The sequence below is a fragment of the Suhomyces tanzawaensis genome, assembly GCF_001661415.1.
Source record: "Suhomyces tanzawaensis NRRL Y-17324 unplaced genomic scaffold CANTAscaffold_8, whole genome shotgun sequence".
Classification (NCBI taxonomy): Eukaryota; Fungi; Ascomycota; class Pichiomycetes; order Serinales; family Debaryomycetaceae; genus Suhomyces; species Suhomyces tanzawaensis.
In genome coordinates, this window is record NW_017963643.1 from 64,209 (window position 1) to 88,174 (window position 23,966).

The 23,966-nt window shown below is 46.2% G+C and overlaps 13 protein-coding genes across 13 annotated transcripts; 10 read left to right on the top strand and 3 right to left on the bottom strand.

Moving 5' to 3' along the window:
• The first annotated feature begins 129 nt into the window (after positions 1-129).
• RSM22 (mitochondrial 37S ribosomal protein RSM22) lies at positions 130-2,797 on the top strand. Its single transcript, XM_020208094.1, has one exon. The coding sequence runs from the start codon at positions 250-252 to the stop codon at positions 2,560-2,562; it is 2,313 nt and encodes a 770-aa protein (XP_020062086.1). The 5' UTR covers positions 130-249; the 3' UTR covers positions 2,563-2,797.
• Positions 2,797-3,171, top strand: CANTADRAFT_320704 (uncharacterized protein). Its single transcript, XM_020208431.1, has one exon. The coding sequence runs from the start codon at positions 2,879-2,881 to the stop codon at positions 3,077-3,079; it is 201 nt and encodes a 66-aa protein (XP_020062087.1). The 5' UTR covers positions 2,797-2,878; the 3' UTR covers positions 3,080-3,171.
• A 12-nt stretch (positions 3,172-3,183) lies between these two features.
• Positions 3,184-3,432, bottom strand: RPS27A (40S ribosomal protein eS27; the record flags this gene model as incomplete). Its single annotated transcript, XM_020211915.1, has 1 exon — positions 3,184-3,432. One exon carries the CDS (start codon positions 3,430-3,432, stop codon positions 3,184-3,186), a length of 249 nt encoding a protein of 82 aa, XP_020062088.1.
• Positions 3,433-3,771: 339 nt separating this feature from the next.
• Positions 3,772-6,389, top strand: CANTADRAFT_320653 (uncharacterized protein). Its single transcript, XM_020208430.1, has one exon. The coding sequence runs from the start codon at positions 3,886-3,888 to the stop codon at positions 6,130-6,132; it is 2,247 nt and encodes a 748-aa protein (XP_020062089.1). The 5' UTR covers positions 3,772-3,885; the 3' UTR covers positions 6,133-6,389.
• Positions 6,390-6,647: 258 nt separating this feature from the next.
• On the top strand, positions 6,648-7,742 carry CANTADRAFT_92119 (uncharacterized protein; the record flags this gene model as incomplete). Its single annotated transcript, XM_020211916.1, has 1 exon — positions 6,648-7,742. The coding sequence occupies one exon, from the start codon at positions 6,648-6,650 to the stop codon at positions 7,740-7,742; it is 1,095 nt and encodes a 364-aa protein (XP_020062090.1).
• A 720-nt stretch (positions 7,743-8,462) lies between these two features.
• CANTADRAFT_27400 (uncharacterized protein) lies at positions 8,463-10,944 on the top strand. Its single transcript, XM_020208095.1, has one exon. It carries the CDS (start codon positions 8,572-8,574, stop codon positions 10,582-10,584), a length of 2,013 nt encoding a protein of 670 aa, XP_020062091.1. The 5' UTR covers positions 8,463-8,571; the 3' UTR covers positions 10,585-10,944.
• Positions 10,945-11,033: 89 nt separating this feature from the next.
• CANTADRAFT_27401 (uncharacterized protein) lies at positions 11,034-11,492 on the top strand. Its single transcript, XM_020208096.1, has one exon. The coding sequence runs from the start codon at positions 11,225-11,227 to the stop codon at positions 11,435-11,437; it is 213 nt and encodes a 70-aa protein (XP_020062092.1). The 5' UTR covers positions 11,034-11,224; the 3' UTR covers positions 11,438-11,492.
• Positions 11,493-12,119: 627 nt separating this feature from the next.
• LYS1 (saccharopine dehydrogenase (NAD+, L-lysine-forming)) lies at positions 12,120-13,290 on the top strand. Its single transcript, XM_020208097.1, has one exon. It carries the CDS (start codon positions 12,133-12,135, stop codon positions 13,243-13,245), a length of 1,113 nt encoding a protein of 370 aa, XP_020062093.1. The 5' UTR covers positions 12,120-12,132; the 3' UTR covers positions 13,246-13,290.
• Positions 13,291-13,485: 195 nt separating this feature from the next.
• On the bottom strand, positions 13,486-14,854 carry CANTADRAFT_85957 (uncharacterized protein). The gene has a single exon (XM_020211317.1). It carries the CDS (start codon positions 14,726-14,728, stop codon positions 13,532-13,534), a length of 1,197 nt encoding a protein of 398 aa, XP_020062094.1. The 5' UTR covers positions 14,729-14,854; the 3' UTR covers positions 13,486-13,531.
• A 323-nt stretch (positions 14,855-15,177) lies between these two features.
• Positions 15,178-17,205, top strand: CANTADRAFT_8144 (anaphase promoting complex subunit; the record flags this gene model as incomplete). The annotated part of the gene is made up of 1 exon (XM_020211243.1): positions 15,178-17,205. One exon carries the CDS (start codon positions 15,178-15,180, stop codon positions 17,203-17,205), a length of 2,028 nt encoding a protein of 675 aa, XP_020062095.1.
• Positions 17,206-18,165: 960 nt separating this feature from the next.
• Positions 18,166-19,482, top strand: CANTADRAFT_56692 (uncharacterized protein; the record flags this gene model as incomplete). The annotated part of the gene is made up of 1 exon (XM_020210614.1): positions 18,166-19,482. One exon carries the CDS (start codon positions 18,166-18,168, stop codon positions 19,480-19,482), a length of 1,317 nt encoding a protein of 438 aa, XP_020062096.1.
• On the bottom strand, positions 19,420-20,976 carry CANTADRAFT_321000 (uncharacterized protein). Its single transcript, XM_020208435.1, has one exon. The coding sequence runs from the start codon at positions 20,736-20,738 to the stop codon at positions 19,677-19,679; it is 1,062 nt and encodes a 353-aa protein (XP_020062097.1). The 5' UTR covers positions 20,739-20,976; the 3' UTR covers positions 19,420-19,676.
• Positions 20,977-23,941, top strand: PUF3 (mRNA-binding protein). The gene has a single exon (XM_020208436.1). The coding sequence runs from the start codon at positions 21,215-21,217 to the stop codon at positions 23,666-23,668; it is 2,454 nt and encodes an 817-aa protein (XP_020062098.1). The 5' UTR covers positions 20,977-21,214; the 3' UTR covers positions 23,669-23,941.
• Positions 23,942-23,966: the final 25 nt, after the last annotated feature.

Consider the following 23,966-nt stretch of genomic DNA (forward strand, 5'->3'; position numbering starts at 1 on the left):
GGTTGTATCCATTTTCATTCGCCAATGTGCACCAGGCCTCGCTGAGTCAGCATTTACGTAATCGATGATACTGTACATCCAAATTACCACAGAATTTTCACTGTTAGGCTGCAACAAGTACCATTAATGATCAGATTCTACAGCCAACAGGCCCGTGCCTCGGCACAGAGGCGATCTATACTCAAACTATGCGTGAATTCAGGACTACCAGGCACTTTTTCAGACTTCCAGAGGTCCTTCCACCACTCCATGCATCGCATGGACAAGATGGACCTCCAGGATTTTGAGTTCATAAAGGAAGATAGGGTGGCAAATGGCCCTGACATCGGGTCTCCTTTGCCTTTTGATAGAAGGAGACACAGTGAGTCCTTTGGACAATTGGTGAGGGCCAATAGAATGGTTAGAGATGAAGAAGCGATAGATCAGCACTCCCATCACATCAAGAAATCAGTTCCTCCCACCAGAGATGGTGCCCAAAATGCCGGCTACATAGAAGCCATGTCCACATTCAGAAATGAAGACGGTTCGTTTATCAAAGGAAGAAACGCAGAAGAAGCTAGATTGCACGACTGGACCTTAGAAGGTAGAGTTGAAAAGGGTGTGGCACGTTTACCTTACGAGATTGCTAAAGTGATCGGAAACAATATATTAAGCACTGCCCTTCCAGACAAGTTGAGAGAGAGAGCAGCCACCATTTATCAGAGTCTTCTGAAGGAGCAAATACAGAAGGCCCCAGATACTGCCCTTGATTGCGATGCTCACATAGCTGCATTATTTTTACAAAACTATTCGCATGCCCACCAAGTGCTTTTGGAGCTCCAAAAGAGGGTTGGTGTTGACAAGTTCAACCCCCAACGTATATTGGATGTGGGTTACGGCCCCGCGACGGGAATAGTGGCGTTGAACGAAATAATGGGCGATGAGTGGGTCCCTGAAGAAAAAGAAGCCTATGTGGTTGGTAGAAAAAACCACCAAATGAAAAAGAGAGCTAAGATCATTTTGTCTCGTCAACTTAACGAGAACTTTTCAGAAGTGGAGGTTCCTGACGAAGATGTATCTGAAGAAGTGCATGCACAGGAGTCTAAAGTTGAAAAGAATGAGGTAGTGGAGGAAGAAGAAGAGGGAGAGGATCCCAATGCCACGGATGATTACGTTGGACCAATTAAAACCAATAATATTCAGATAAGAACAAGATTGAGAGATAGTTTACCCGTGACCAAGAAATATGATTTGATCATGGTAAATCAAGCATTGTTGACCCGGGAATTTAACTTCCCCAAAGATATCGACACCAACATTCATCTCTTGTTGAGATTGTTGAGTCCAGAGGGACACTTGGTATTGATAGAAAGAGGTAATGCTCTCGGTTTCGAGACGATTGCTAGAGCCAGACAGATTATGATCAGACCAGAAGCTTACGAAAATGAGGTTGGAAAAATCCCTAGACCTTACATTAAGGGATCATCGATCAAGCCACAGAAGTTGAAGAAGGAAGATCAAATGATCTCGGATGAAGATCTTGAATACGAAAAACAGCTTCTTGAACAATACGAGCTGGAGGAATTGCAAGAGGGCCTTGAACTTGAGAATGAGTTGAACGAAAAGTTTGGTGAACCAACTGAGCAGGAATTGAAATTCGAAGTTGAAGATAATGAAGACTTCGAAGTCATCTCGCTCGAGGATGCCCAAAACTCAGGCTTAAGTTCTGAAAGTGTGAATTACCATATCAGTGTCATCGCACCTTGTCCACACCACAGAAAGTGTCCATTGCAATTGGGCGATCCAAAGTATTATAAGATTCCTTCACACAAACATCGGTTGAACTTCTGCTCCTTCAACAAGGTTGTAGAGAGACCTAAGTTCACCATGGAGTTGAAGAAGGGAAGAAGATTGGCAACTGCCTGGGACAAGACTGCAGAAGATGGGTTCGGGTTAGACGGTCTTTCTAAGGGTACTTTGAAGAAACTCGAGGGAAGTGGTAGACCCGGAGGAAGAAACACTGAAAGTGGATCCTTCTCTTACCTTATTGTCCAAAGAAGCAAGAATGATGTAACATCGATCAAAAAAATAGACAAGGACAGAGATTACAACAACTACGACTTGAGAAACGAGACAGATATCAATACATGGCCCAGAATCCTCGATACCCCATCCAAGGTCAAGAACAATGTCAAGTTGAACGTGTGTGCCCCCTCGGGAAATGTCGAAAACTGGCAGGTTCCAAAGAGTTTGGGTAAACAGGTTTATCACGATGCTAGAAAGGTCGACCGAGGAGATTTGTGGCCGTTGGGCAAGAAGAGTGTGCAAGTCAAGAATGCTCTCTCCGACAAGGTCAGGGAGAAGTTGGAGGTGTTGTCCAAGACCCAGAAGAAAACGTTCTTGAAGGAGCAGAGAAAGAAGAAGTGGAAGAAGATCACCAGCACCACCGAGGAGGCATTTGAGGACGAGCTCTATACCGTTTCCGATGCCATTGCTGCCGAAATGGAGCAGTCTAAGAAGTACCGGTCCCAAGGAAAAAGGGCCAATTTTGACATCGATCCCACCACCTTGGATGGCAATTAATAGTACAAATTCGGTGCCAATGTCTGTAAGAAAAGTATGCGATCTGTCTGGGACCACGGAGTCATTTTGCATTACGGATTTGTCTGACTCAAAAGGAAAGTTTTTACGTCAATGTGGCGCAAATGTGTATATAGGGCAGCATTGGGAGTAACGTTCCCTCTAGTGTATATAGGCCACAGGGGAGGGCATAACTCCTCTATGTATATAGTGCAAATACAAAGGGAAATTTACCCAATCTGGTAGGAGCACTGACGAGCGCTAGTGGCGGTGACAGGTCGTGTGCACGCTGAGGGCCGGACCCATCAGGGGGAAGGCAATGGTAATGGCAGAAAGGTGGTTTAACTGGTGGAACAGCCTGGTGGAACAGCCTGCTAGAGTTTCTGACGTGGTCACAACATTACTACCATACTCTGGAAGCATGGCAGCTGGCACTGCAAGCTACAGCCGTCTACGTCTCACTAATCCGAGTATATATTATAACCAGGAATATATAAATGACCCAAAAGGAATTCTATAATACATTAAGCCGGCCAGTTTCCGCCCAGAAACTGCCGAGTTAACAGCCCGTGGCAGGACCTATATGGAAGCGAACAATCATGCTATCATTAATCAGGAAAGGAATTACTTTCTTCTGGTGGCACAACCTTCGGTCAACTTGGCCTTACCACCAGTAGGGGTGCACAAGACGGTGGAGCAGCCGTCACAGGTGACGGCGGTTTGGGCATGGGAGAACACGGTGGTGATGTTCAAACAGCCTTGACATTTGACGTCCATGAAGTAGGATCTTGGGGACTGGACCAAAGTCTTTAATTTGTGCTGTTGGGCTTCGGAAGCTGGGGATGGGTGCAATAAGTCTTGAACTAAAACCATGATGTGCTGAGTTGATGGAGAAGAGTGGTAGGGAAAGAAAGAGAAAATTTTCATGGCTGGGAGGAGAATTTTTCGCGGGTGCCGCCGCACGGATGGGGTTATCACGTGACACGGCTCCCCACCACGGCACGTGAGCCATCTTATCGCGAGCCACCGCTAGATGAGCAGTGGTGGTTTCTTTGCAGACGGCGTGTTCTCGCCTTGTGTTGATCCTGTCACCCTGCATCACCTTCCTCCAAGCTCCACCGCTCTCCCTACTCCAGTCACAAGCATTCCCCTGCCATTTATGTCTCTGATGAGTGTATCTCCCACCACCACTCCCACCTGGTCACGTGCCGTACGATACGCGCTGTGCCCTGCACCTCCCCAGATCTTTGATTTTGTGCACGGTTATGGCTGCCACTTCTTCCATCACAACATTCCTATCCTCCACTGGACAACCGTCCGATCCCCATGGAAAAAGTCGTCCTGGCCAGCAGCCCCAACGAGTCCTCCACGAACGGTCTCAAAATGCGTCTTTCCCACCCCTCACCCTCATCGCTCCCAGCTAACCCGCAAATTGTAAAAGAAGGATACAAACCACCACAACCTCCCACATCGTCCCCAGTCAGCTCCAAGACCAGTGAAGAGCCACTGGATGTCTCGATCGAGTGCTTGTACGCCGAGGTGCGGCTGGCAGTGTCGCCATTCGCCAGCGAGCAGCCTTCGGAGCCGAACCAACTGGGAAGAGCAGGCAAGTACTTCATATGGGTGAGCGTGTTTTTTCCAGCCATGGTGGCAGTGATGGTTCCCGAGGCGGCATGGAACAGCTTGGGCGGCATGGATCTTGCCGACTTGTTTTCCAACCTCCTCCTCATCCTCCTAATTGGCTGGTCCATTAAGTTTTCGGTAGAGTGGCCCTGGAAATGGCTTCGGCACATTCGGCTGGTGAAGCAAAAACTCACCCTGGTGATAAACTCGCCCAGTGGCTCGGAAATCGCCTCCAAAGTGGTCCTCCTACGCAAGGTCGTCTACTACGAGTGCTTAGCTCTTGTGGCATGCTTGTTGGTGCCGCTCTCAACCTCAATCCTCATGGGCTGGTCCAGAAAACATATCACTGTGGATGACAAGCGCAAGAAATTGGTGTTTAACAATATCAACATCATCCTCTTTCAAATCTGGCTGGTATTCAGATGGCTTGTCACCTTGGCCGATTGGCAGAATACTGCCAGCTACTCCAAGCACGCTGCAGAATTCCCGGAAAATAGCTCTTCATCCGATAATAGCTCTACGGTTAAATATTTGGTGAACAAGTTTTATACGGCGTTGCTTCCCATCGACTTGCTGACTCTCCAGCAACAGCAACGCTTAGCAGAGAAACTTGCCTCGCTTGAGCTGAAATCCGAGGAACAGAGGCAAGCCATGGATACGATATTGGGCTCTCAAGAAGAAGAATACTCCACTATCGTGAATTATCTTTCCAAGCTTGAAAAAACTATTCTCAGTTTAGTCCAAAACACAAAGAATAGCCCTAAAGTAGACTCGGGAGTTTTTGTGAAGCCTTTTCCTTTGAATTTAAAGTCAGAGGCTAATAACGGAAAACACTCAATGGACCAGAAGATACAGGCATTGGGCATAATTACAGAAGTGGATTATTCGTCCACACCCAGCCCCAGAAGTAGTGCTATAGCTAGTCCTACATTCAGTGCTTTCCAGCCATCAAGTCTACAATCCCCTTTTCCCGAAAGTGGAAAGCGTTATTCCAGTTTTGAGCATAGGAATGTTGCTCCCCAAAACTCACCCGCTTCGAAGTATTCCCTTCATGGGGTATCTAGCACTTTATCGATGCTGAATCTTTTAGCAAGGGAACTGGACTATAGCGATTCCCACGATGAGGAAATCGATTTATCTCAATTGCCGTCAGCAATTGATTCGCAGGTCAATTCAGGTGTTTTGATTGTGAAGGAGCTTCGTGACTTTGCCGCCACTTTGAGAGAAAGGATAACATTTATCCAAATAGTTCGTCATCCATGGATGGTAGCTAAGCTAGTTCTCGACGAGTTACAATACCAGCTACTCAGATCGCAGCAGCACAATGTGGCTGCACTCCAACAACTGGCAAATCTCTATAAGTTGGTGGTATGGAATCTTATCAACCACTACCTTTTCCGCAATATCCACTCCATAAGTCTTTTTGTCATACATGCCCACACTGCGGTCGTGACTGGTGTATTAAGGATAATGGGGTTCATGATATTAATGAGTGTCCAGGTTCCAATCAATGCCACTAGGCTCTGGATAAATATCCACCTATTTATCCCCAGAATTCTCTTCAGATTCTGCGTGGTCTACCCAGCCCAAGTGGTTAAGTCCAAGCTTAGCCCCGCCGAAGTGGTGCCTGTCCGCATCAAAGCAACTCCTGTGCACTCAAGGAGCAGCAGTGTGGTGAAGACCCCCCATCTCCTATCCCAGGGGCAGCATAAGGGTATGAAAAAGTTCCGGCTTTCACCATCTTCAGAATACCCAGCAGTGGGCAACGACTATTTCGATACCAGCACCAGTCTCAAGTCCCAGGGCAAACTTCTACACAAGTGGACACACCACCTCGACATGGACCCCGAGGCACACCGTCCCTCGAGGCCCATACGGCACCGTATCGTGGCACCAGCCGATCGCCACCAACCATCGGGATTTTCTGGTTATTCCAAATGCGTATCTTAATATACTGCAGCTTTTTTTTCGTGTATACTCACTCCGGGGATGTTCGCATGATAGCACCATCTCGATCGATAACTAACCCATATGTATCCCCACTAATCTAATCTGTTCTTTCTTTAAGCATACAGGCCATCCCAGGGCAGACTCTCAGCGATTCCACCACCCAGACTCGGCCACTATTTGTTACCTCATCTCATCGCTCGCATCATTACTAAGCCAAAATAGCGAACAAGAGAAGAGCCAAGAAGGTCCGTGCTCCGTACAAGAGGTACGTGTACGGATCGCAACTAAACCAGAACAGCAGCGACGAGGAAGAGGAGGCCTACGATGAAGACTCCGAGAACGCCAAGCCCTTGGATGTATACGGCAATTCCGAGTACTTTAAGAGCAGAGTGAATGTCACTTCGGTGTATGTTCTCAGTGGAGAACAACTGTACGGGGGCAAAGTATGGCCCAGATCGCAGTTCGAGAAGATCGACGTGTTGAGCTGCTGTATCAACAAGGGTAATCCCGACTACATGGCCAAAGAGGAGGAGATCATCAGAATACGCAACGAAGAGAAGCATATGATGAAGTTGCCGTTGGAGATCATCGTGCACATCTTGGACATCCTTTACCTCCAAGGCAAGCTCAAGCCCAAGTTCTTGCGGTTGTCCAAGCTCTTCTACACCGTGGTGCTTCCTTACATCTACAGCAGACCCACCCTCAAGGCCACCAACTTCTTTGCGTTCGTGGACACCATGTCCAACAACAAGACCATTGGCAACCACGTCCAGGAGTTGGACTTGTCGTACATTATCCAATCAGGAAAAAATGCCTTTGTGGCCAAGTTGTTGAAGCGCTCCAAAAAGAACCTCGAGCTCTTCGTGGCCCCCCAGACCAGTTTTGGCTTGGGCCCCTTGCTAGCACTCAAGAATTGCAAGAACTTGAAGGTGTTGGACTTGCGGTTGGTTTCCGAAACCTTGAATTTGCAGGAATTGTTCAACTCAATCAGCACCCTAAAGCATCTTACCCATCTTTCATTTCCCCGATCCTCCATTGACATCAAGGAGATCGACGCTATTAGCTGGCCTCCCAATCTTTCGTATTTGCGGATTTCTGGAGGGATTTCCGACGAGTTCTTGACGAACACTCAGTTTCCCCAGAGCATCACCCAGCTAGAGTTTGCTCATTGTCCAGCCATCAAGGAGGCTGGATTCCATGATATGTTGATAAAGCACGGAAGGAACCTCAAGACACTCAAGGTGCAGTACCCAATGCCTGGGATCAAAAACAACTCGCTTGACTATGTCTTCAGTTTCTGTCCCAACTTATTGGTGCTTGAAATTGCCGTGGATTATTGTTCCAGCTCGTTTTTTGACGAGGAGAACCTTCCACCGCTTTCATACCCTCGGCCACTCAGAACCTTGTACATAGATAGCAGTGGTATGTTGGGGACGTCCACCAAGCTAGACCCCATCGATCTAGCGGTGGCTTTAAGTGAGGAACGGTTGCCCATGCTCAAAAACATACAATGTACTGCCAAGTTGGGGTGGGACCCAAAGTCTGAGTACGTGTCGTTCATTGTGGACGAATTGGACCAGAGAGGAGGAGGCATATACATTGGGTACTAGACCATAGACCAATCTTCAACGCGATGGCAGATGCTAGCATCTGTTTGATCATGACTAATTAGTAACTGTTTAACTTAAGCATTGTTCAATTATAGAGTAATAATAGTACACTTATTGTAACCGAATTAACTGTACCCAGGTATTCTGTTCTTTATAAAGTAACCAATAGCATTACCTAACTGAATTTACTGGACCAATTGTTTGATAAATCCAATAAGCCCGCTATAAAGAAGTAATTCAATAGTACCCTTTTAACGCGAATTATCAAGTACCAATTGCTTCAGAGCTCCAGGATTAGTTAGTAGTACACTATTAGCCCTCTTATCTCTAGCCAATTAATTACTGATTGGTAACCAAAATCTGATCCTCTAGACTAATCGAAAAAAAATCATTTCTAACAAAGAATTTGGTGCCAGTTATGATTGCATCACCGGACTCTTTGGTTTTCTCTAGATTTTGTATTAGTATACTGATGAGTCTAAATTAACATTGTAAAGGGTTATAACGGATGTAGGTATTGATTTGATTATTAGCCTAAATAATCGCCTCGAGTGCACATAAATTGCTTCAAAATAGTCTCATCAGAAGTAAGACGTAGCCCTCACCTACCATAGATATATATATATTGTTTGTAGAAAAGCTGAACACCACCGTCCTAGGAATTAATCCAACGACTACTACCACCCGGTTTCTGGCCCTGTTGGCCGTTGCCAGGCCGAGCCCCTAACGAGGCACACTGGCGCCCCAAACCACCCCCAATGGCCGCGTCCGCGCTACCGCACAGTGTATCTACGATCTGATCTCAAACTTCTACCACTACAGCTACTTCATGAGTATATCGATAGTTCTACCCCGGGAATCGTCGTCCTCAGAACACTCACCCACCGGGAAGGCTCTCGTTGCCCAATTGAAGTCGTCTTCTCAGCGACCCATTGTCTTTTTCGATGAAACCATCCATGGATACATTCTCTACCAAGACCAGCTCGAACCCACAACAAAGAGATCCACAGCATACCTCGATGTTTCCATAGTTCCCGCCGACGTGGCTGAGGCACTGGAGCTCGACAGCTTTTCCAAGGACGAATCGACCCACGAACCGTCTGAGGACCACGACTCGCCTGCAGGGTTTCATTCCTCCAACTTTAGCATCCTCGACTTGACTCTCAACGAGTCAGATATCGTCTACCAGGGCCAAACCGACGGCAACTACTACATCGTCTGGCGGTTTGAAATCCCGGTCACCTACCCCAGAAAGAAATCACCCAACCCTCGAATCATGTTGACCTGCTACCTCCATGCGGACGAGGATTCTCAACAAATAGAAGCCATACCGAGTGAGCCCACCCACACCGAGGTCATTCTCCCAGATTACCAGCCGGGAAAACCTAAGAATTTGTTCGCCGAGCTCAACAACCAAATTGCATCCAATGGAATCGATTCGAAGCAATTTGAGCTCTCAAGCTCGCTTATCGAATCAGACGACGCCAAGAGCAACAATAACAGTGCTCTGATCGAATATGCCATCAAGAATCCCATCACCCCGATTCCAAAGGTCGCCAACTCCAAAGACACCTTGAAGGCACATCTAAGCATTCCCGTATCCGTGTCGATTGTGATCAAGTTAAAGTCTACTAAGCCAGCTGGAAGAAATAACATTTTGTTGGCTACATTGAACATAGAGTCTTCAGACGACCTTATTAAGATTCTGACAGAGGCTGGTCTCGATTTTCAATATCATTTCAAAATATTGAGCCTCAGCATGGACTTCAAGTTCGGTGACATCAAAGAGTTCAAAACCCAGGACTACGAGTATCCGGTACAGTTCCGGCTTGGTGACGCCATCAACTTAACTTACAAGCTATTAAACAACGAATTTTTGGATAAGGAACTCAAGAACCTAGATAACAATAGCAACAACTTCCAGCACTCAAGACCGATAAATATCAAACTTAATTTGCAAGTCCAAAGCTACAAAAAGGCAACAAAACAATTTGAGGGCCTTAGTAATGTCATTACCACCAACTGGTCTCCATACTTGGATTTTAGCATCATTGCTCCTCCCATAAACAACTCATTGAAGACTTCAAACAATTATTCACAAATGCAATCACAGACAGCATTGCCACAGCAGCCTCCGTTTATAAGAGGAGGCACATCAACCCGGAAGTCGGCCATGATGAACAGTCTATATAAGTCAAAGAGTCCGAATAGTTTGAACGCCAAGCCTGCAAACTCAACAGGGTCATTGGCCAATGGGATGGTGTTCAACTCGATGAATCCTAAAAAAATGAACACTTCGATTGTGGGGCAGTCTTCTTCCTCAGTGACTGTCAATCTTACCACTACTAGCAATTCTACTTTATCGGGATTAAAGCTCACATTCAAAGGAAAATTGGATATTAAGCTAGGAGAGATTATAAACTGGAAGGTCCAGGCCATCAATAACTCCACGAATAGGCTCAATTTATCCTTAATTGTACAGAATCCTATCAACTTCAATCCCATTTACAGTACAAACTCGGCATCGAACAACGTGTCGTCCTCGAATTTGTTAAATTCAGATGGCCAATCAGGAGAGATACAGAGCGATGACATTATCATCTACAACAAACTCCAGCTCTACTCATCTTACAATGCTCTCAAGCTCGCCACCAACGGCATTATTATACTCAACAACGATATAAGGATAGGGCCCTTGGATTCAGGTACAGTTTTTGAAACTGACATCAAGTTGATCGGTATCTCCAAGGGTATCTTCAACTTGGACGGAATCAAGATTTTTGATATCAACAGCGGAGATGGTCTCGATTTCGGAAAGTTGGTGGAAGTGTTTGTGGTGTAAGGCAGCATAACTGTCTTGTTAGGGTTTGGGTAGCAGTCCAATTAAGGGTTGGACATTCAGCGTAGATAGAGGACAGATACAAAACAACGGCTATTATGCTGGAGTAGAATAAACATCTAAGCGATATCGAAAGTATAAATCTGTGAAATGTGCAAGAAGCAACTTATACAATTTTTCGTGGGATTCTCTGGTAATAGCTTCCACCTGAACAGCTTGAAGTGGTGATAAGGCATGATGTTGCACGGCACAAAGTGGAGTTTCCTAAAGCTATTACAAAAGAGAGTGGTTTCCCTAACAAAATGCTCTAGGTAGGTAGGTAGCCCTGTACTTGTAATATTATCAGTAGAACTAGCATCCTTCTTCGATATAACACCTTCAATTAAACTTGAGTAAAATTTACCCTATTTTTAGGTCATTTTGTATAGTTGGGTAGATTTGTCTACTTATCAGTACATCCTAAAAATGAGGCCAAATTAAATTTTGGTTTCAGAAAAGAGAATTGAACTCAGACAATAGGTCACAATGAAGTTTCGAAGCCAGAAGATTCCATGAATTCTAAGTGGCCTTCCCAAAATTTAAAATTCAAGATAAGGAATATCGCATTGTCATTATAATGAATTGGACGTTGTCATACTGAATCATGGAGTCACATCCTTGCATTCCTGGGCAAATATTTGGTACAAGTCTGGCTTCTCAATCTCATCAGCATGCTGGTCTAAAAAGAGCAAGGACGAAAATGGCCACTAAAATCCCTAACTTAGTAACTACTCTAAAGAGTAAGTGGCTATCTATCTTTCCATACTACTGTTCATATTTCATCTTCAAGGTAGAAGTATTGCGAACATACCATTAAGGTAATTATCGTCTAGAATACTCCAACAGCCCAGCCACTGAAGAATATTGCGAACATGTCATGAAGTGAAATCCAATCTTGAATTACTCCTACGGCTCTACCACTGAAATTATTAACAGGATGAGAAGACAAAAGCACCGTGACTAATTCAAGTAGCGCCTATCCACTATCGATACGTCAAGTACCAGTGGAAACTATGACGTATTCGGTTGCTAAAACCTCCACTGTAAGCGCCACTACCAACTCGCATACTTGCGGCTGCCTCCACGTCACCGAGACGTGGCACAGTGTCGCTTATCGCGCCAGCAATATCCGTTCCCGTGCCTGAGTCACCACCACCATATTGGCCAATAGCGTTCGCGGTTGGCGTTGTTTCACGCGCTACCATAGAAATAGCCATGCGACCAGAATGGAAATAGCTAAACCTTTGCCTAAGCGCCAGCTAGTGCCACGGCACTTCCTTCGGCAATGTGTACCACCTCATGTCATTACGCCCCCTCGCCTCCCTATCTAGCCCCACCAGCAGTGGCCTCTATTGCACCCACGGTTGCAACCCACCCTAAGTGGCAATTTAACCGCGCCTGAGTCATGGTGAAAAATTACACAAACCGACGCCCCGGTTATCAGTCATCTGACGATAACCCCACTATATAAACCGTGTCATCTCGTTCATCATCTCAACATCACTATCCACAATGGCAAACCCAGTTATCTTACACTTAAGAGCCGAAACCAAGCCCGCAGAGGCCAGAGCAGCCTTGACTCCTACCACCACCAAGCAATTGCTTGATGCTGGCTTCCAGGTCTACGTCGAGGAAAGCTCGCAATCTATCTTTGACTCTGCCGAATACGAAAAGGTCGGCGCCACCATCGTCCCTGAAGGCTCGTGGCCAGATGCTCCCAAGGACAGAATCATCTTTGGCTTGAAGGAATTGCCTGAAAACGAGACCTTCCCATTGGTTCACGAACACATCCAGTTTGCTCATTGCTACAAGGACCAAGGCGGATGGCAGGATGTCTTGAAGAGATTCCCAGCCGGTAACGGTACCTTGTACGACTTGGAATTCTTGGAAAACGACCAGGGCAGAAGAGTTGCTGCCTTTGGCTTCTATGCCGGTTTTGCTGGTGCTGCCATCGGTGTGGCCGACTGGGCTTTCAAGCAAACCCACCCGGACTCTGAGAACTTGCCTGGTGTCACTCCTTACCCTAACGAGGAGGCTTTGATTGCCGATATCAAGAAGGACTTGGAGGTTGCTGTGCAAAAGAACGGTGGTAAGTACCCAACTGGTTTGGTTATTGGTGCCTTGGGCAGATGCGGTTCCGGTGCCGTCGACTTCTTCAAGAAGGTGGGTATTCCAGACGAGAACATCCAGAAGTGGGACATGCAAGAAACCGCCAAGGGTGGTCCTTTCCAAGAAATCGTCGACAGCGACATTTTCATCAATTGTATCTACTTGTCTCAACCAATCCCTCCATTCATCAACTACGAGACTTTGAATAGCGAATCGAGAAAGTTGAGAACTATCGTGGACGTTTCTGCTGACACCACCAACCCACACAACCCTATCCCAGTGTATGACATTGCCACTGTTTTCAGTGACCCAACTGTCCCAGTCAAGACCACTGCTGGTCCAAAGTTGTCTGTGTGCTCGATTGACCACTTGCCTTCCTTGTTGCCTAGAGAGGCCTCCGAGTTCTTCTCTCGTGACTTGATTCCATCCTTGTTGGACTTGCCAAACAGAGACTCTGCTCCAACCTGGGTCAGAGCCAAGCAATTGTTCGACAAGCACGTCGCTAGATTAAACTGATTTCATTTCACACTGTATATTAACTAATGAACGTAAGATAAGAGAGCTTCGTAAAATTATTAATTTCGATTGAAATTTGTTAAATTTCAAAAATTGTTAATGAACTTAAGATGCACACAAAGATGGCAAATTCATCAAATGCTTACTGATACAAAGCTGTATCTTGCGCAATTGTTGCAATTCGTTGTTTTATGTCAACCTGCTCTCCAATGTATTTACACTTGTTACTGTAAGACAATTCGACCTACCTTTTGTTTCTGTAGACTTTATTACTCTATATGCTAGCCTACTCCAAGGTAACCTGGACCTTGTTCTTGTTCTTGTTCTTCTTACCTTTCTTTTTAGGCATCATGATCTTCTTGATTTCTTCGCCATCAGTCTCGTATTCCGACTCACTAAATCCTGCTTCCTCGCCATTCATTTCTTCAAGCGAGTTGAATCTTCTCTTCATGGTTGAGGACTTTTCGACAGTTTCAGCGCAGGTGACAACACAGTTCAATCTTTCACCAGTATCGTAAACAGCAACTTGATCCTTAACACCCTCAGAAAGATCCCAGATGACAATTCTGCTATCTGAACCAACAGAAACAAGGTATGGAGTACCGTTGGTTTCGATCGGATGGTTGTAGTAGCTCAAGTCCTTGATACGGTTGGTATGCCCTCTTAATTGGAATTCTGGCTCCACGACCTCTGCCTTGGCCTCCCAGACCTTTTCGTCTTCTAAAGTGCTCTTCAAAATCTGTTCTTCATAATCGTAAAATTGGATAAGACCATTGCCAAGGCCGGTAACGACGTATTCCTTGTTGTTGACCTTCAATACCTTTAAGCTCATTAAGGTAGAAGGAAACTTCATCTTGAACACGATCTTGGCAGTGGAGGTCTTGTAGACTAAGATTTGGTTCAACAATCCGACAATGAAGTAGTTACCATCGAGGGACCATCTCACAAATTCTCCTTTCTCTCCCAAGTGGTCTCTTCCCTTAATCTTCAAGACTGCCGCCTTCTTCACGGTCATCAAGTTCCATAAACGGATAGTCTGATCCTCAGACACCGAGATTGCGACTCTTCCTGATGGGTGGATCGCTATATCATTGACTTGCCCCTGGTGACCCTTCAAAGTACCGAACATTTCCCAGTCCTTGGTTCTCCATATTATAATTTTACCATCTTCGGATCCCGACAAGAGCCACTTACCAGACTTGTCAGTAGAATCTTGGTCGATAACTCCCTCGTTGGAGAACTTCAATGCTGTGATAGTACCCTGGTGGCCCAATAAGTCACCCAACTCCTTTCTTTTCTGTAAATCATAAATCTTGATATGTTCGTCATTGGAGCCAGTCACCAAGTAACGCTTGGCTATGTCAATAGATTTGATGGAAAGAGCGTGTGCTTGGAAGTGGAAGATTCTCTGGAACACAGCTTCGCTTGCTCCACCTAGAATCACAGATAAACACATAAGATTGTGTTCGTAGGAACCAACCATGATTCTGAACTGTACCTTCTTGGTAGCAGCTGGCTTCTTTGAAAGGGCAGACTTTTTTGGTGCCTCATTCTTCACCTCTTTCTGGACAGGTTCCTGAACCTTGACCTTTTTCTGGTCCGATTTGCTCATCTTGTTAATGGAAACAGTATTGCCATGTTAAATTTTTGGCGATGAGCATCAACGTAACTATCTCGATTATGTAAGCGCTGACCAATCCTCACTGTTGTGGGTTGGGGTACGCCAGGACATGTTGGCAGCACACAAGTAGAGTCCACCCGCCAGTGTCCAATTTGCATATTTTTCTACAGCCAAAGGCCCAGACATCGCCTAAGACTTCTGTTTTTGCATTTCATTCGTCAAGTGCTTCAACCGTCGCGTGATCTACTTGCAACTTACCCTTTGTACCACCACCCCGATCCAAGAGTAACACAGTTGAGTGTCCTGGCATAATGGTGCACAACCAGAAGACCCCTTCACAGCACAACTCCACGTTGTTCATATCGCCGATGGTCAACAACCGACGCCAAGACCTATTTATCACTCCACCCAACCCTGCATCGACCTTGTTTGACACCCCGGGATCAAACCACTCTCTGTTCTTCAATTTAGAAAGGGTAAACGGAGAAGCCAATGCATCCACAGAGCCTCCGCAGCAGCACAGTCGATTATCAACGGTACTGGAGCCCTTGACCCAGGCAGAGAAACTTCGTCTCTGGAGACACGATGCGTTAATGCAGCATCATTACAAAACTGCTGAGTTTATTGGGGATAAAGTGTTGGCGTTGACTGACGATCCCAACGATGCCTTCTGGCTTGCACAGGTGTACATCAATAACGGAAGCTACCTTCGTGCTAAGCTGTTACTCACCAGCAAACCGGAATTCGAGAAATCGGTCAGCTGTAGGTATTTGGCTAGTTTGTGCCTAGTGAAGTTGGAATTATGGGAAGACGCTCTTGATCTAGTTGGCGAGTCCAATCCATTCCGCAAGGATGACAATTACCAGGTCAGAAATGCCGATGGAGGTATCAAGTTAGAGGCATCAATGTGCTACTTGAGAGGGTTGATTTACGCAAATCAGAATAATTTCGAAAAAGCTAAAGAATGCTATAAGGAAGCTGTATTAGTAGATGTCAAGTGTTTTGAAGCTTTTAACGAATTGATATCTAACAACTTAATGACACCCAGTGAGGAATGGGAGTTTATTACTACACTTAACTATAGAGATGCCGACGATAATGACGAGTTGATCAAGTTGCTATACACATCGAAATTAAGCAAATACCTCAATATTGCTAAGTTTAACGAAGCTGAAACTATTTTGAAAGAGGAGTACGAATTGGGCGAGAATTGTGATATTTTGTTGAGCAAAGCTGACTACTATTATATCCAATGCAGTTTTGATGAATGCCTTGTTGTTTGTGAGAAAATTTTGAGCATGGATCAATTTAATTTTGATGTCATTCCCAATTACTTGAGTTGTTTATACGAATTGGGAGGAAAGAATAAGCTTTTCTTGAAGGCACATCAATTAGCCGAGAATCATGCAAACAATCCAATGACTTGGCTAGCGATAGGAATATACTACTTGTCCATCAACAAAATAATTGAGGCTAGAAAGTTCTTCAGCAAAGCTACCTTGCTTAATCCAAACTTTGGGCATGCATGGATTGGATTTGCTCACACATTCGCAGCAGAAGGGGAGCATGAACAAGCGATTAGTGCTTATGCATTTGCAGCCAGATTGTTCCCTGGGACTCACTTGCCTAATCTTTTCTTGGGTATGCAACATTTGCAAATGAGCAATTTGAATCTAGCTGAAGAGTATTTGCTTGCATCTTACCAAATATGCTCCTCTGATCCATTGTTACTCAATGAATTAGGTGTTATTAATTTTCACAAGAATAATCTCATGAAGGCTGAATTGTTTTTGCAGGAGGCATTGGGCGCAGCTAAGTATTTGAACTCGGACTCCAAGACCTGGATTTCTATTCACACCAACTTGGGCCATGTGTATCGCAGGGGAAGCCAACCATACAAGGCATTAGACTGTTTCAACCAGGTCCTCAAAATCAGCAACCGTAACGATTGCAATATTCTCTCTGCCATGGGGCTTATCTATCTCAAGTTGGGTAACTATTTCCGGGCAATTGATATACTACACGATGCATTGGCGATCTCACCATCGGACCCAGTTGCTTCGGACTTGCTTAAAAGAACTCTTGAAGCCAATACTAGCAGCGACCTGTTTGCTAATCATTCCGATCGCATCTTCCAGCTCAACTTGCCCACGCTCCAACACAAGAAACCGTCTGCGAAGAAGAGCAAGTTTTTGACGCCTTTGACCAACAAGACGAAGGCCCACCTGTCGGAACACGAGCACAGTGTGGATGATGTGCATGCGGCTGCCAATGCGTTGCTTAAGGGCGAAGAGTCCAGCGATGACGACGACGAAGTGATGGATATCGAGAGTGACTAGTGGCGGGGCCGTTATGAATCATCACATTACACACCTACATGATTAGATCTTCATTACCCCCTTGATTAGATCTGGCTTCGATATACCCTAACTTAGATCTATCATTATCACCTGATTAGTGAGCTCTTCATTGCACCCACATGACTGATTAGTTATGAGATTTCCATCAAACTCGATCTTCTTCCTTATCCTATCATCGTTACTTATGGTGACTACTGCCCCAGATCATCACCGTTCTCGGCAGCCCCGATTCGCGCAGGCTCGTCTAGTGCCGGTTAGGATACGCGGTGGTGCAGACGTAAATCCGCCAGGATCGTTACAATATGCCTAATGCGGAAACACCTCAACCAACTACTCCACCGTCCAACGCCCATCAACATCCGCCCCAAGCCTCCCCGTTGGCCAACCAAGCCGCTTTTGACAGGCGCCCGCGAAGCCCCCTATTCGCGTTCACTTACATGCTTCCATGCGGTGTCCTACCACGGTTTCTCCACCATTCCTGCGCAATGACACCGTCCCGCACCGTTCCCAAACGGCCCCTGCCACCACCACCACCACCTCCACCCCCCCGTAACACAATACACATGTGGCAGCTTCTGCCACTGCTCCCACCTGCCCCGTAGCTGCCAGGCCTCTGCCCAGTGACGCCTCCCACCCTCCAGGCGCCCGTCTCTGGCCCCACCACTAATCGCGCAGGCCCCGTCGTGCCGCCCCCAATCGGACTAGCCACCCCTGACTAACAATCGCTGTTGTTAACTGCGTATATAGTCCAAGGGAAACGCCAGGAATTGTAGTGATTTTTCTCCTCATACCAAGGATCGGAATCTTGTTCCACACCAGGCGTCCCAACACCAGTGGCCTTCCCGGAAGTACCCTTGCCCTACTCGTCGCGTGTCCTGCCCTCCCGCCACAAACGCCGCTCTCCTCGTCCCGTCCCCACCTCCTCGTGTCCTATGATTCATGAACACTCACACCCCATTGTCTAGACCGTCCCGAGAGTCCAGGATCTTGTGCATCAACTTCAACCAGGACCAGGGATGCTTTGCCATCGGCCACGAAAACGGCTTCCTTGTCTACAACACCAACCCCATCGACTTGCGGGTCAAGCGGACCTTCAACGCCCCCCCACAGGCCCCACAGGCACCGTCGTACGGCTCAGGTATTGGCCACATCACCATGCTCCACAGAACCAACTACTTGGCCTTGGTTGGCGGTGGCAAAACCCCCAAGTTCGCCAACAACAAATTGATCATCTGGGATGATCTCAAGCGGAAGAACAGCTTGAGTCTCGAGTTCACCAGCCCCGTGCTCAATGTGTTGCTCTCGCGCATCCGCATCATCGTGGTGCTCAAGAACCAGGTGTTGGTGTACGGGTTTTCTGCCCCTCCAAAGAAGTTCGCCACCTACGAAACTATCGACAACGATCTTGGCTTGGCCGACTTGTCTGTCAACTCTACGTCCCCCTCCTCCCTCAATCTCAGTGGCAGCTCCTCCCCTTCCTTGCTGTCGGTCACTTCTGCATCATCTAAGGACACAAACAAATACCAAACATTAGCATTTCCTGGCAGGCAGGTGGGCCAGATCCAATTGGTGGACGTTTCGCCCCAGGGCCAAGAGAAGAACCTCGTGAGTATCATCAAAGCACACAAGTCCAAAATCAGGTGCTTGGCTTTGAACCGTTCAGGAACCTTGATTGCATCGGCTTCCGAAACCGGCACCATCATAAGAGTCCACTCAACTCACAACACTGGTTTGTTGTACGAATTTAGAAGAGGTTTGGATCGTGCAATCATCACTTCCATGAAATTCTCCCACAACGACTCAAAATTAGCGGTTTTATCCGATAAAAACACCCTTCACATCTTCAATTTGTCCGACCCCACCTACGTGTCGTCTTCGTCCTCCTCTCCCGCATCATCCATAAGTGGTCTTGGTCGGTCAAATACTTATCCAATGAACAGAAGACATTTATTGAAAAGCATGCCAATTCCTATTCCAGTTCCTAATTATTTCAATTCTACCTGGTCATTCTGTTCGATCAATACCAATCAATACCACACTGATTTCAATACTTCCGGCTCATTATTACATACCCCAACTGGTGGCACCGATGTTGGAGTACTTGGATGGTCGGGAAATGATAGCATAATCATAATATGGAAAAACAAAAGAATCTGGGAGAGATATGTCCTCGTCGAAAATAAGACTAGCGAGGAAAAGAGTGAATGGGAGTTGGTGAGATACAGCTGGAAGACTCTAGACAGCTTGTCTGAGTGACTGACAATAGCAGTGAGCACATTGTCCGTTCCTACATTGATTTGAAATCCAATCTCAGACAGAATTGTAGTTATATTTTATTGTACAGGAAAAGGTATATACAAGTTAATACATGCATTAAATTTACTGAAGATCCAGACCAGCTACCGGTTGTTCGATCGAACGGCAGAACTCCAAATTTGCATGGGACGGTTTTAGTCGACTATTTCACATAATATTGGTTCATAAAATTTCTTTTCATCTTGATGGTGCTGCATGGTGTCCCATTTCTTACCGTGGAAATTGCGTACAAACCTTTCTGAGCTAGCACTGTTTTCAAATCGTATCAACTGAATATGTGTTTGCTTGACAGGATTATTCACAATAGTGGTTATGGGGGATTTGCGAACTAAGTCATAGTCCCACAAGAGCCTGGGTATGGTATGCTTCGACAACCCAAACGGAAGGTTTCGTACTAGCACTGAATTTGCTCTTGTGGAAGCGTCGGTCAATTGAGTCAACAATTCGTAGTTGGGGTTCACATCCTTACTTTTGGGATCGACTTCCAATTTGAGTAGCTGCGATAGTATTTCCGATTTCAAGGGGGCATACTTGAGGATACTTTCGGTGGAAATATGCTGGGATGGGGTCTGGAATTCATGGAAGGGGTTTTGGATGGTATGCTTGTTCAAGGCGTTTGATTGTTTCATAGATTGGAGCAAGTTAAGTCCGTCTGGGCCCAAGAAGGGCGACATTATGTACTTCAACTTGTTTCTGGACAATTCCTCAAACTTGAAGTCCATCGCGAGGCCGTTGACGGCCTTGTGCTGGGTCTCCATGTAGTAGATACACGCTTGGAGGTGGTTGGGGAAGATGAGGTAGTAGGCGTTCTCGAATGTCAACGTCAACGGGTCTCTCTTCTTGACCACCTGGAACTTGAGCCCTTCGCGGAGCTCCTGGGGGAGCAAGAAGCGTCTTTCTCTGTTGATGGGAAACAAGTTGAGGAAGTCATTTCTGGTCAAGAACGAGCAGTTGCACTTGAGCTGGAGGATGTTTGATTTGGGGGCGTTTGCCGGGACGAGGTCCAAGGCAGCTTCCGTTGGGATCTGGTTCCACTCGTTTTCCATGAGCCCATCGAGGGCCGATTTGATGTGAGTGTTCAGGTCACCATAGAGGTGCTTGGTGACGATGGGCACCTTGGAGGCCACCTCTGTGGACGTGGACGCATAGAGGAGGTTGGCGAGCCGCTGGGAGGCTTCTTTGGTGAGTCTCGACATGCCACGGTGACAACGGCCTGGTGGTGCAACTGTGGATCCTGTGCGGTTCCGCTGGCGATCCTGTCTGTTCTGCCTAATGTTTTTGTGCCACCGTCTCCAAAATTTCGGCGCCCACCACGACTCAAGGAATCTGTCTCCAACGCCGTTGGTAATCCATCTCACCACTCCTCGGACACTTGCCAGCTACCACTCGTCTACGAACCCGCAGTGTCTCACTCGTGACTCCTCGACACATTTGCAGTTTGGGACCAATTCTGACTGCCCACTCGCTGCCACTTTCGCCCCTCAACCTCCAGCACTAGGCTATCAACAAGCCAACGGTCGGTGGCGTTCACACCTCCACACCTCCACGCCAGCACAGCCCACTCGAGCACGCTCGATTGACCCACGCCATTCCACTGGCGCCAACGCGTACCACCAATATAACCACCCCAGTATTAGACTGATCCAGCATCCCCCAGTGTTTGTCTGACACCATGCCTTCCGAAACCATATGGTCCAACAACGGAGGCTCGCCTATCCAGAGCAACTCAGGGTCCTCTGCCCAGTACAGAAGCGTCTTGGACCAGGTCGACCCCGAAGTGGCCAAGCTCCTCGGAAACAACCCCTCGCAGCTTACGTCGGAAAGACGGTTCTCGTTCAACGACGGCAGCGACATCGACGGCAACTTGTTCGGGTTGAAACGTGGCTCGTTGTCTGCGATTACAGCCCCTGTGGGTGGCGCTTCCAGCGTCAACTACAACGTCAACCAGAACTCCTCCAACAATAACCGGTTGAACTTTGGTACCGCTTCTATCAGCGGCGGGATTGCCAGCAGGCACCCACCTCAGGACAGCTTCTTGCAGAAGTTCTCGTCGGTCGCTGACGCCACCCGCGAAATCGAGTTGTCCAACGGCCTCAGCAACATCTCCTTGGACAACCCCGGCTCTAGAAGAACCAGCTTCAACAACGATGGCATCAAGCCATTGGACTTCAACCTGTTGGGTTCTCCCCGTGGGTCCTTGAATGAAAACTTGAACATGCCCGCTCCAAGAACTTCAAGGCACCAGTCCATCAGCGAGAAAATCGACCACTACAACAACACCTCTCCAATCCAAGCCAGCGCGGCCTTGTCAATCGCGTCCGACTCCCTCCAGTCGGATCATAAGGGCTCTCGCATCAGCCACCAAACCAACGCGCCCCAGAACTTCTGGAACCCTGCAACTGCTGCATCGTTCACTCCTGCGTTTTCTTATGGATATTTGGGCGACAACTCGTTTCCTGGTGGCGTCCCAGTCCCTCCACCACCACCACCCCAGCAAGCTCAGCAGCCATTTAATCACTACAACCGTGGTCCCAAGAGCAACAACATCCCTCCAATCAGCCCTCCTGCCTTCATTATCCCATCCCCACCTCCTCAGTTCATTGATCCTAGCATCTACGGAATGATGGGATATGGAGTTTCTGGAATTGATGAAGAGAAGCAACTGGATGAGGCTATTGAGAAAAATGAAGACGTTCAGCTTGACGAGGAAGGGAGACCAAAAGAAGGGTCGAGAAATGTACACACTCCTGGAATTGGTATGATGAATCGTCAAGCCCCTCCTGCCTCATTCATGTTCCACCCATTCAGTCCTTATCCGATGTATCAGCAAGGACCACCAATGGGAATGCCTCATTCTCCAGTTCAGCAACCTTTGGATGGCAACGTCAAACACTTCGACGCCCCAGTTGCAGGAAACCCACCTCCGCCACCACCTCCACCACCTGCGCCAACTACTGGTACTGGTGGAAAGAGAAAAGGTGGATCTAGAAATAATCATAATGAAAATGGCGGTAAGGGCGGTAATCATATTTACAGATCTCCATTGTTGGAAGAGGTTCGTTCTAATTCGAAGGGTAAAGAATATTACTTAAAAGACATTTATGGCCACGCTATCGAATTTACTAAAGATCAACATGGGTCCAGATTTATTCAACAAAAATTACCTGATGCCAGTGAAGAAGAGAAGGAAGTTATTTTTAACGAAATTAGAGATATCTCCTATGAATTGATGACTGACGTATTTGGTAATTATGTTATTCAAAAATATTTTGAACATGGTAGTAATACTCAGAGAAATGTGCTTTTGGAGAACATGTTAGGACATATCTATGAATTATCATTACAGATGTATGGTTGCCGTGTGATTCAAAGAGCTATCGAAGAGATCACTTTGGACGGCCAAATCAAAATCATTGAAGAACTTAGAGATCATATCTTGATTTGTGCCAAGGACCAAAATGGTAATCATGTGATTCAAAAATCTATCGAAAGAATTCCCTTTGATAGAATCAAGTTTGTATTGGAAAGTTTGAATAATCAAATATACCATCTCTCGACTCATCCTTATGGTTGCAGAGTTATTCAGAGATTGTTGGATTATTCTAATATTGAGGACCAGGAGAAGATTTTGAAGGAACTCAACAGATTTATTTTTTATTTGATCCAGGACCAATATGGTAACTACGTCATGCAGCACATCTTAGAAAGAGGCAAAATGAGAGATCGGGAAGAAATTCTTAAGGTTGTTTTGGGTTCCGTTGTAACCTTCTCGAAACACAAATTTGCTTCTAACGTGATTGAAAAATGTATCAAGTTTGGTACTATAGACCAAAGGAGAAGAATTTTGCATGAAGTAATGCTTGGAAATGAAGATTTCAATGTGGAGTTGGTGAGCGATGACTCACCATTGGCCTTGATGATGAAGGATCAGTATGCAAACTATGTGATCCAGAAATTAGTCGAAGGTTTTGACGCCAAGAGTGATGAAAAGAGAAGATTGGTGGTCAAATTGAGGCAATACTTGAAACAAATTTCTTCCAAGAATACTTACGGCAAGCATCTTGCTTCTGTTGAAAAGATGATTATTGTTGCCGAGACTGCTTTAATCGAAGCCGAGAATAATTAGACTTCAATCCCTCTTCCTCAAACCCCAATCAAGCTCGTTATTTATTATTTTTGTTGCCCTTAATGTTTAATTTATGTAAATACTTGTCTTTCCTTTACGGTGTCTACTTCTATTGTCTATAGTTAACGAGTTATATAGTTTTTTATCAAATTCAATGTACATATAAGTGAATAACAAGTCCTTAAGTGGCGAATTTAATCCCACGGAACCGAGTACTTCGGCAATAGGTCCTAAAATAGTAGTTGTATTGGCTCATTAACGATAAGAGTAGTTATGGTTATGTGCCGCGTGCTCAATC

What these genes read in the sequence shown, in the direction of transcription:
- CANTADRAFT_27400 (XM_020208095.1), top strand. Translation starts at nt 8,572, where the DNA reads ATGAGTATATCGATAGTTCTACCCCGGGAATCGTCGTCCTCAGAACAC.
- CANTADRAFT_321000 (XM_020208435.1), bottom strand. Translation starts at nt 20,738, where the DNA reads ATGTCGAGACTCACCAAAGAAGCCTCCCAGCGGCTCGCCAACCTCCTC.
- CANTADRAFT_320704 (XM_020208431.1), top strand. Translation starts at nt 2,879, where the DNA reads ATGGTAATGGCAGAAAGGTGGTTTAACTGGTGGAACAGCCTGGTGGAA.
- RSM22 (XM_020208094.1), top strand. Translation starts at nt 250, where the DNA reads ATGCATCGCATGGACAAGATGGACCTCCAGGATTTTGAGTTCATAAAG.
- CANTADRAFT_27401 (XM_020208096.1), top strand. Translation starts at nt 11,225, where the DNA reads ATGGAGTCACATCCTTGCATTCCTGGGCAAATATTTGGTACAAGTCTG.
- LYS1 (XM_020208097.1), top strand. Translation starts at nt 12,133, where the DNA reads ATGGCAAACCCAGTTATCTTACACTTAAGAGCCGAAACCAAGCCCGCA.
- PUF3 (XM_020208436.1), top strand. Translation starts at nt 21,215, where the DNA reads ATGCCTTCCGAAACCATATGGTCCAACAACGGAGGCTCGCCTATCCAG.
- CANTADRAFT_85957 (XM_020211317.1), bottom strand. Translation starts at nt 14,728, where the DNA reads ATGGTTGGTTCCTACGAACACAATCTTATGTGTTTATCTGTGATTCTA.
- CANTADRAFT_320653 (XM_020208430.1), top strand. Translation starts at nt 3,886, where the DNA reads ATGGAAAAAGTCGTCCTGGCCAGCAGCCCCAACGAGTCCTCCACGAAC.